Raw genomic sequence first — 11,618 nt, 5'->3', positions numbered from 1 at the left:
ATTTTATCTTCAAAATTTCCACATTTATTTAGCACCATGAGTTTGCCCGAAAAAATACTTGTGCTAATTTACAGAATTGCCTAGTATCATGAGTTTTCTCAGTAAAATTTTGCTTTCACAGTGTCAACGATTGTATATTATAATTTTCCTTCTCGCAAATGCTCTATATTTCTCAGCAACACATGTTGTTGCTCAGATTTTTATTTATTTTGTTTTATATACTAATGCTAGATTTAAACATGAATATTATATTTTAACATTTCTTAAAATTTTTATTGCCTGCTCATCATAATGCCTATTTGCTTTATTTATTCTTGCCTGACTTTATATTTTAATTCTATATTTTAGTATTCTTTTCTTTTCTTTTATTTTTTTGTCAGCATTATTTGCAATTATTGAATCAGAATTATTATTCTCTAAAATAAGTAGTTATAGCAATTTGACAGACTTGCTATTAAAAGTCGTTACTTTATATGTATTCAAATAATCATCGCTAAAACTACATTTTGGATAAATCAATTTTTAATTTATGTCACAATTAATTTATTTTAATCCATTAAGACATACCATAAATTTAATAACATACAATGTATTCAGATTAATTTAATCATGAGACAATGGGGATAGGGGAGTATGTAGGTGATATTAGCGAGTTGCATTAAAATTTTTAGAAAAAAAAATATAACACCAATTTTTAGTATTTTATTGCAAAATAGCTTTTATCTTTAAAAACTTTTTTAAAGAAAATTATATTAAAAATCTTTTGTTGAGAAACACGTTTTTATATCTTGCAGGATATTTCGATGGCTATTTAAAATTAACAGAAAAATGTTCACTTTAGGAAAATAAATGTTTACTTCGACTTTTAACTACTACAAAATGCCCATAATTAGCATTGTATTATTTACTTTGCCAATTTTACCTTTAATTAACTTTTTGATATTACATTCCTTTTTTCCATCTGTGATAAAGTAAGAGTTGTGTTCTTGCTTTTAGCCCTCATTTTGTCACCATATGTAAACATAATAAATCTATTGCAATTATACATTTCTTGTGACTCAAGTTATACTGTTTGTAATGCACACATGTAAACTATTTATATTTGCTCTATTTTGTAATTTAAATTTTTTATTTTTTCCTTTTTATGTTTTTATCTTGATTATACGGAAGTAAAAGATCAGGATGGTTATAAATAAAGATTTTTTATGCTTTTAATTAGAGAGTTTTTTTAATTGCATGCTTCGCCCACAAAATTAGAGTTTTTTGTAATATTACAGTCATTTTCTCTATTTTTGATTTATTATTTATTTTTGTGTTTGCGAAGTTCTGACATATGTCTGCAAACTTATCTGCGTTATAAATAAGTTTATATTTCATTACGTAAATAACAACAAAAAAGTAACATATGTTTCAAACATATGTTACAAAACATATGTTTCATACATCAAAAAAGTAGTTCGAGAAAATTTTCTTCACTGAATTTAAACACCCAAAATAACAAAATGACCATTTTTTTTTTTAAATATAGTGTCTCTTAGCTTTTATATGTATCTGTATGAACAGGTGTGTGCTCATAGATACACAATTAAAATGAAAGTAAAGAATTCAAGATGTGATCAAAACAAAATTTTAAAACTTTAGAGAACAAAGTAGAATAACAGAAAAATAAAAATCGAGGGGAAATTTTTTTTTAATTCGTTGATTATCAAACTATACGCTAACAGATGTTTCATCTGAATTCCATCTTTCTGAGGCTGAAGTAATATGGAACATGTGGTGAGAATTCGCTTTAAAAAAGGAGAGTAAATAAATAATACTAAAATACAAAAATAAATAATACTCAAACAGAAATTTTAATAATTCAAATGGAGATTGAAATGTATGAAACAGAAAAGAATATAAAATTATTGAAACGGAAAAAAATAAAAAATTATTTTTGTGTAGAAATATTTATTTTTAAATTTTCTTTTTCCTTTGCACAAACACACACCCATATTCTAATATATGTATGTGTCTTAAACTATTGAAAATGAAAGGAGAAAAATTCTCAGACAAATACAAAACAATGTAATTTGTAATTCAGCAAAATTACAAAGCAATATAAATAAATTAAAAAATTTATTGAGAAATTATTATACTTATTTACAGAAAATAAAATTTTCCCGGATGGTGAATGTAAGTTTGAAAAAGATACATCAAAACAAAAATTTTCTTTGATGCAATTTAAAAAGCGTTTGATTTTTCTTTTATCATATTTTATAATTAATTCTTATTTTTTTATTTTTATAACTTTTTATTATATTAGTATAAGTTTTAATAATTTTTTCAATTCTGTATTATGACTTAATAAATTGCCTACGTTTCAATAAATTATGTATTTTTCAGAATTTTTATAATTATATTTCTTCATATATTTACAACTCAATATAATTAGCAGTTCTAGCTCCGATTATTAAAACTAAGTTACTTTAATTAATTCCATTAATTCCACACGCATTAATAAAAATTTATATTCTTCTTGGTGTTTTAATTTGAAACGAATTAATTGTAAGATATACTAAAAAAAAAAGTAATCCCCATTATCTTGTAAACACCTATTTACATACAAATAAATAGTTAGAATGTCTATTCTGGATATTTCACAACGAAACTAAGAAAGGGTTTAAAAATAAAAGACCGCGTACCCAGAATCACTTTTCGAAACTAATGCTTATATTGTTCAGTTTTGCTAAGGGAAGGATGGGATAGCTTAACTGACCCTCTATCATATATCACTGTCACTGTACCAATTCACTCCTCCCTCAAAGCGACACCCCCAAAGGGTGACTATTACAACTCTGATTTTGCCAATTCCGGTTTCTTATCTGGGTATCGCGTCCTCTTAATTAAAGAGTTTGTTATTTTGAATGCAGACAAAACATTTAAAAAATAATTTCTAAATGATCCCTCAATACAATCACTTTATAAATTCTGTGATTGTTAATTGGTTTAAAATCATATTAAACAGTAAGGAGATCAAAAATTTTGAAATGACATTATCATACAAGATTTGAATTTTGAAAATTTCATTTTCAAAAATAAAAATTTTAATAGTTGGAAAGTTCTAATAGAATTTCAGGATTGTAAATTAAATTCTAGTACTTCCTTTGTATTTAGTCAAAGAACCTAAAATTTCTTAAACAACAAATCAGTTAAATTCCTTTAGTGTAGTTTGTTTACAGCCCCAAGTGAAATAAGTTTCTGAAGATTTAAAAATAGTTGAGTCTTATTTTTAAATAAAATGAGTAGTGCAATACATAATGTTACTGCTTGATATCTTTGAAAAGTAAGATTTTTAAAGGAAGTTTTGTTTATAAAAATAGATTTTGCAATAAAATTACAATTTTATAATGTAATCTAATACACAATTTTAATTTAAAAACTCAAAGGATGGAAGCCTAAAAAAAAAAAAAAAGGAATTCTCTAGAAAAGTATCACATCTGTACTTTCGAAGGAAATAAGATTTTATGGAAAAAATAAAAATGTGTTTTTCTACTAATGCTGTTTTTCTTTGGCCCCAATTTCTCGTCAAAATTGTTTTTTAAGCAATGACTGTTAAATTATATTTCTGATTCGTCATTGCTATCAAAAGGTATTGCATTCCTTTTCTTGCAAAAACTTTTTCAAACATTCCTGTCATGTCATTCCTGACATTTCTGCCTACAATGTAATAATCTGTGTAGATTAAAGTAGTCTACTCTAAATACATACTTTAAAATCAAAATGGTTGTTCATAATAAAAAAAAAAAGTGGTAAATATGTCTATTTCACTTTTTTTAAGCATTGCTATTACGATTTTCATTTTAAATATAGGTATTTGTTAATCTGCTAATTTTACTATATTTCTTCTACTAGAGTTGAATATAGTTTTACAATTTCTAAATAGATCAACTGAATAATAAAAGGCTTTGAAACAATGTCATTATTTCATTTTTCACTTATTAAACAGTTATCATTGTTATAATAAACAGTTTTTTTAAAAATAGTAAATTTTTAAGAACAGCAGCATCTTAAATTCTGAAGAAAAAAAAGAGTAACTTTTTCTTGCTAAATAATTTATTTTATTCTGAATCTAAAAATACATTTGTAAAAGTTTATTTAAAAACTTAAAAATATATAAAAATGCTTTATTAAATGTACATAAAAAATACACATATAAATTTATGTATTTGGGGTAAACAATAAAAATATTCTTCACTTTTCTTCTCAACTCTTCTCAGCAAACAATACTTCTGGAAATCAATATATATTTCAATATACACAATCAATTGTTTAGTACAATAGAGATCTATTAGTAATCAGATAACTATAGCATAGAAAATAATATTGTATTAGAGTTTTTTAAACACATTTAAATATAATGCATCATTTTTTTTCTACTTCATTATTAAAAAAAAATGTTTTTTGTTCCAGTTTTATCAATACTTTTAGGTGTTAGCATACTGGTTAGAATTTGAATTGGTATTTACAAACAATTATTTTTGTCCAAAACCACATTTATGTACAACTACATAAACAGTAGAAAACCGAAATAGTAAAATATTTTGCTTATTGTTGATTCTTAGAAAATATTCTTGTACATGAAATCATTTTGATCTATTTAAATGTGATTTGGTTAAAATTTTTTGCTAAAATGCACATTTTAAGTGCAAAATTAGTTTTTGAGCTGTAAGAATGCAATCAGAATATCAATCATGAATTTTACTAACAAAATATTTTTTCATTTCGTGAAAGGATTACTTTTTAAAGCTTAGTGAAAGATTCAGTTAAGTTATTCAGAATTTTGTGAAGATTCTTCTTCCCCTTTTTTTTCTTCTTAAAATTAAATTTTTTGTGATGCAGTCATATTCTACTTCTAGGTCTTTGTTTCATAATTTGTAAATACCAAATTATGTGTAATTTCTTTTTGAGATTTAAGGAAGGCTACCATCAAATATATTTTGCAGAATGCACCAATTGTTTGTGTGGCAGCATGAAAGAACTTTATATAAGCTAAGACGAAACAATCTGATTTCTAGCCAACAATACTAGAGCACTGTCTCGTATTGTAATAGGTTGCGAAACATTTGTAAAAATGTTCTGGAACCTTTTAAAAACTATAATTTTTGGCACAAGATGGCATTGCATATCCATAGGATTTGAGATACATGTAGATTTGACCTTCTACTTGAAATGAGAGGTACACGATTCTTCACATGCATGTGGTTTATAATTGAATCAATGAATTTGAATACCGGCCATCTCCAACAAAACTAATTTTCAGGAGAGACAAAAAAACTGAATAGTTAAGCACGAGCTAGATATACAGAGAGCTTTTTTTAATTGCAAAAAATATAATATAACAGTGGCAAACGACAAGTATGGCAAATGCCTTGTTTTGTTTCAAAAAGGCTCAAAATTGATCAACATCAACTTTTTTTTCCTTACTTAGAAATGTTAGTTTTTTTTTAAATATTTTTTATTTATTTATTTTCTTAAAGTTAGGGTAGGATTTTTGAAAAAAAAAAGCATACAACGTTTGAAAGAAAGACCAGAATTCAGAGAATCCATGATCCCCAGATACATCTTTATTTTATTTATTTTCCCACAACAAGCAAAGGTACAAGATAAACAATTTGTTCCTTCTCTTCATATCACATTGCGTGGATGTAGTCATTCTAAATGGGCAATTATGCAGTGAGGGAACGGATGGAACCCCTTCAAACAGAGATAACTCTTTGGTAATGACCAGAGGACATAGAAATGTGAAAACCATGGGGTGTCTCAGTTTAGTCAAGACTGATTATTCTGCAGTAAAATGCTTGCAAATCTTCAATTTTATCAGGGGTTCTTAGAAATTCGTTTTTCGAATCTGTTGAATAGATTTCAAATAGAACCCCATTGTAAATTACCTTCCACAACAAAAGATTTTTACCATTTATGGTGGGAGCCTCCTCCACAAAACTGTGAAATAGGAAGAGCCTCTGCCTCACTCGACAACTAATTTGAAGCAATGGCACGATTTAATAATGAATACACCCAACTATATTGAAAAAATAAAAACAGACGTAAGTATGAGTTGTTAGGTGCTCAAGTTCATATAAAAAAAAAATCTGCTCGTTTTAGTCGTTTTTTCAAAATTTAATTCAAAAAATCAAATATTTAAAGTCTATTTCGGAGTTTTATAATCCAGATCAGATTGTTACAGCTTCTGGGCTTTTATAGTTGATTCAACTATTTAAATGAGCAACGTGTACTACAAGAATTTTCTTTGTTGATAGTAAGTAATTATTTCCTAAATATTTTAATAAATGCATTATACTTAATTTATTAGTTCATGTTCTATGCAATCATTATATTTTATAAAAATGGAGTTTATACGCAGGGATGCCATTTGCTCCGCTATCTCCAAAATATTTTATCAAGACTTTCCATAACAACTCGGGCATGAAGTTTTGTAATCTTTCTTCTGTATCTTTTTTTCCCAATTTACTTCAGATTGCAATTTTCTTTCTTCCAAAGGTTAAACTCGGTGATCCCTTCTTGCTTTTTCAAAATCAAGCAGAATAGAACAGATTTTTCTTCCAAAATACAATTTTTTTTCAAAATCAATAAGCTTTTTCAATTAGACACAAGAAACTTTAATTTTCACGAGCAAATATTATTAAAATTATTAGAACAACAGTTGCGATGGGGCTATTAAAACAAAGGAAGAGATACGAGAAAATGAAAGAAGCAAGAATGATGTATTGAGGTCTTAGTGTATTATCATCCTTAAAATAGTCTATCTGCTAACAATTATTTAATTTTAGTTCTTAATATAAATTTAGCAATATACTTAAGTTTTTTGTTGAGCTAGAAGATTCTTTAATCTTCTATTTTCTTCAATTAAGTCCTCAAAAGCTCTCTGTAATTCACTACAGCAAACCTAAAAATAAACAGATAGTTTAAAATTAACTTTTAACATCACATTTTCAGTTAATGATGATCCAGATTGGTTTCACTATTAAAACAAACAGTGAAAGCTAATCTGGATCTAATTACCAGTTTGTACTTTTCCCTTATAGCATATAAATAAAGTGCAATACTAACACAGCTGAAAAACATAAAATAAAAGCATCTTACAGATAATGATGAAACCAAAACATTTTAGTTAGATTTCATAGTCAACAAACAGCTACTGCTAGCATGCCATTTAATATGTGAAAAGTTAGTATATTACAATATGAATTGAAAAAAAAAAATAATAATAATAAATTAATTAATTAATTAAAGACAATAAAAAAAGATAACTACTACAATTAAGGTTGGTAAGTTTTTGACAGTTTTATCTGGTTTTAACCATCATGTTAAAAACAACCCCTTTTGTAAATTGTCCAAAATCATGGTCTAGAATATCATAATCTTTTACAAATATTAAATAATTATAACTAAAAATATGTAAAATTGTAATTAATCCAGTACTTGATTTATATACTTATTGTTAAAAATTCAAAAACAATCTTACATATATATGTAAAAACATATTTAACAATCATCTTGTTCATTATGTGTAAAATTAATTTGAATTTATTATTTTTATAATTCTTCCTGAAACAAGCAATAACAAAACACTAGTTTTGTAAAGATGATTCTTCAGTTTTGAATGAATAAGACTGTAAAGAATATAATTTGTTCAGCCAAATATAAAATTGGTCAAATAGTTTCTGAGTTAAAGTTGTATATTTAAAATTTGATTTCACAAGCACTATTCCATCAATATTGTTGTAGTTTTATATTTTGCCATACATAAAATTACATTCTTTATAGTGATGTAAAGAATTGTATAACCTACTCCATATAATCTTTTGACTAATATTAAATAAAATAATAAATAACTAAAAATTGTTTTTTGCACTGAATAATCTTTGGATAAACGAATTTTATAATTGTGTGCAAAAGCTTTTCAAAACAACACTTAAAAATTTGTTCAGGCATCATGAAATAAGCAATTAATAAAATTAACATTTAAGTTATTAAAGTGTTGACTGCTCTTCTGGCATAACTATTGGGAGCCTATTTCCCAGATTGCGGCTTTGCCCTTCCCACATTTTGTGAGTTAGGAATCATAATTCGTCAAAAAAAAGGGTACAAGGAAAGTACATTTTTGTACATTCAAGGAAAATACATTTTTGTGTCTGATCTCGTAATTTAAAACTGCTCGTCTGCACTAATTAATTAGCATATTTAAAGTGAGTCTTCCCAACCTTTAAGATTGAGTCTTAGTACATGAAAATGCAATCAGATCAAAAGTTATTTAGGGTTGTTCTGTTTTTGTTTTAGTTCACTGTACGTATATAAGCATTAGCAACAAATATGGAGAATCGAAAAGAGTTTAAGATGTTGAAATCATACAAATATTGGCAACCAGCTTAGTTTTACTAAAGCCAAAAAAAAAAAAAAAAAAAACTGCATGAATTGTGGCACAAAAAAATTAATATCAGTATTTAGATTTATAACAATTAACAACTCTTAATCTGTTAAATAAACTGATCAGTTTTAATATATCAAGTAATATTGATCTTAAATTATAAATAGTATAGTATCGTTTGGGGAAAAAAAGCAGTTATTAGTTCATTAAAATTTTGATTACATTTATCGCAGATAATTTAATATTAATCAAAATAGTGTAAATATTGTAAATGGTTTGATTTCTTATTAAAAAAAAACCTTATGACATTAGAGTTCCTAATATCTAACTCTTAGTTAGAGAGTTACGACTACAGCTTCAAAATTGTCTGAAACAGCTGGGTTGCAAAAGAGAAAGATAATGGAATGGTTACCACATTTGGCACCATTTCTCCACAATCTCTTTTTCTTCTTACGAGATTAAACTTTCACAGTAATTTTTATTGATTTTTTTTTTTTTTTAAGAATCATGTGATATTTAGGTCAAAGATATGTTAAAAATGAATAGCATTTTAATTAAAACAGTAAATTCTTGATAACTTTACAAAAATTAAATTGGTATGTTTTTTTTAAATTATTTTTATTCAGGATGGCCACTCAAATCAGATTTCAAATTTCCCTGATTTTTCCAGATAAAAATCTTAAAATTTCCAGGTCTGTATTTTTTTCTCTTTCTTATAAAATGTAGGATGTGTACAAGAAAAGTATCGATATTATAAAATATTTTATTCAAAATGTTACTTTTTTAACATATCTTGAAAAAATAAATTCTTTTGACAATTTGGCAAGATTTTGTTTATTTTTAATTTTATTTTTTAATGTTTGGGTACAACATTCATTTTTAAAAAATTAAGACATGTGGAGAAAATTATATATTTAGCTTGTAGAATATATAGTTTTTATTGATTAAAATTTTTTTAATGTGTTATTTTAAGTAGTTTTTGCTCAAAGTGTACCTATCAAATGGCAAAAACAGAATGACCAATAAAACCGTTGCAAGTGATTATAGATCAATAAATGTTTATAATTACAATGGCTCCCAAAAGTGTTTGTTCACTTATAACTTTTATTGAAATAGGAAATAAAAAGTCATTAATTAAAATGAATATTTCAGAATGGGTATTTGATAATAAGATGTATAATCTATTCTTAGCAAAATTGCATGTAACATTTTAGTTCAATATTTAGTAAATCAAAGAAAAAGTTCATTTTTAAGATATCAATAATCAAATAGTAACAAAAATTTTACCCCATGAAAGACATTCTACACTTAAATGTTTTTGGATTTTAGAATTAGAATTATCGTCAATTGCTTTATTTTTTTTATTTAATTATTTTTCATTAATTTTTTTATTTATTTACATTTGCAATTTAGTAACAAACTTATGATAGCAAAATTATATTTTACCTTTTGCATGCTGATTCCTGTAATATTTTATTTTATCATTTAAAAGCGGCTCGTGGTCGTAATAAAACAATAGACCAGATTTGAAAGTTGATTATTTGTCATCATAAGAGATAAATCAGTAATGAATATTGCTAAATTAGTTTACTGTGTGCTATTGCACTGTAATATGTGATAAAATGCTTAAAAGAAGGACTTCATATCAAAGATTAAAATTATAAAATTTGAGGAAAAACTCATAAACTCACAATTGAGTGTTGTAAAAGTTTCTGTACAATTTAATAAAAAATATTCTGCTCAAGTTTCACCCGACAAAAAAAAAAAGAAAAAAAAAAAAAAAAAAGTTACATTTATTGGCAAACTTTTGAAAGCTATTGTAGATGCGAAAGGAAACTCGACTAAATGTTAATTGAACGAAAATTAGAATATTTACTAATAGGCGGAGAAATTTTTGAAAGTGTACAATGACTTTTGTGGGATAAAGTTTTCTTTACTTTAATAATTTGATGATAGATTTCTTAAAAATAAACTTTTGCTAAGAATCGAATATATTTTTTACTATTAAATATCCATTTTGAAATATTCATTTCAATTAATGGATAGTCTTATTTCATTTTTAAAACACGTATAAGTACGAAAATCAATGTTTGATATTACAACCGCAAAAACGAATCACGACATAGGATTTTAAGCTCGCGCGAATACGAATAGCTATATAGAGTTTTAAAAGCTCGTAAATATAAATCGCTATATTGGAATTTTAAATCTCGTAAATAAGAATCGTAATGTACGATATTTAAATCGCCTGAATAAGAATCGCAACGTTCAACGTTCCTGATTTAAAAATCAGGTAAATACGAGAATCGATGTTTCATAATAAAATCGCGATTTTAAAAATGCATAAATACAAAACGCGATATTGGATTTTTAAATTTCGTAACTAAGAATCATAATATACGATGTTTAAACAGCGTAAATAAGAATCGCATTGCGCAACTTTTAAATCAGGTAAACACGAAAATCGATGATTGATATTAAAATCGTGAGAGACTGGACTTGGGATTTCTAAAAGGCTTGTTTGTATTGTTTTTGTTTAGACATAATAAATAAAAATTTACAAGATTAATTGAATGAGCAAATAAATATTTTCACCGCAAATCCACCTCTATTATTTTATTTATTTATTTATTTTCGCTTGCTTTCACGCCAGACAACAGGGTCACAACGTCTGAATTGCAAAAATACGAACTATCCGGCGGACGAATAAAAATACGGAAAATCTTATTTTCTGTGAAGAGAAAATAGCTAAAATAAGTAAAAATACGGAAAGGGATTTAAAGTATCAGCAGAAAAACCCGTATGACATTTATTCTCTCTGATATTTAATAGACCCTTTAAAAAATCCTTAAAAATATAAGCCAAAAAATTACATAAATAATGACAGCTAGGATGTAGTTTGAATTTTCTGTTTATCTTTGAAAATTGTAAATAAATATGATTATTTTATTTTAACGATTGAATTTTCAAAGAAAAAAAAAAGCGGGATATTTATTTACAAGAACGAAACTTTTAGAGAATCCGAGTTTTTGATAAAAAGGCTGAAATTCGAAAGGCAAAAGCGAAAAAATCTCATTCCTGCATAAAGGTCAACCAGTTTTATCCCAAGGAAATGATTTTTTGAGAAACTTCAGAGGGAGGAATGAGAACTTCAATGCTTTCGCTCCGCGGAAAATTAAATTGCTCATAA

The 11,618-nt window shown here is 25.9% G+C and overlaps 1 protein-coding gene across 1 annotated transcript in view; it reads right to left on the bottom strand.

Moving 5' to 3' along the window:
* Positions 1–4,077: 4,077 nt before the first annotated feature.
* LOC107442962 (uncharacterized) overlaps positions 4,078–11,618 on the bottom strand; it is a 29,338-nt gene continuing 21,797 nt past the window's right edge. The window contains exons 6-7 of the mRNA XM_016056674.5: positions 6,857–6,946; positions 4,078–4,271 (exon numbers count right to left, since the gene is read on the bottom strand). Coding sequence (XP_015912160.3) covers positions 6,857–6,946 — 90 coding nt within the window. The 3' untranslated portion in view covers positions 4,078–4,271. The remainder of the gene's footprint in view (positions 4,272–6,856; positions 6,947–11,618) is intronic.

Source organism: Parasteatoda tepidariorum, chromosome 6 (assembly GCF_982258835.1).
Source record: "Parasteatoda tepidariorum strain Cologne lab strain chromosome 6, Ptep-v5.0, whole genome shotgun sequence".
Lineage (NCBI taxonomy): Eukaryota > Metazoa > Arthropoda > Arachnida > Araneae > Theridiidae > Parasteatoda > Parasteatoda tepidariorum.
The sequence above is the reverse complement of the archived record's forward strand: the minus strand, read 5'-3'. Positions and strand labels throughout refer to the sequence as shown.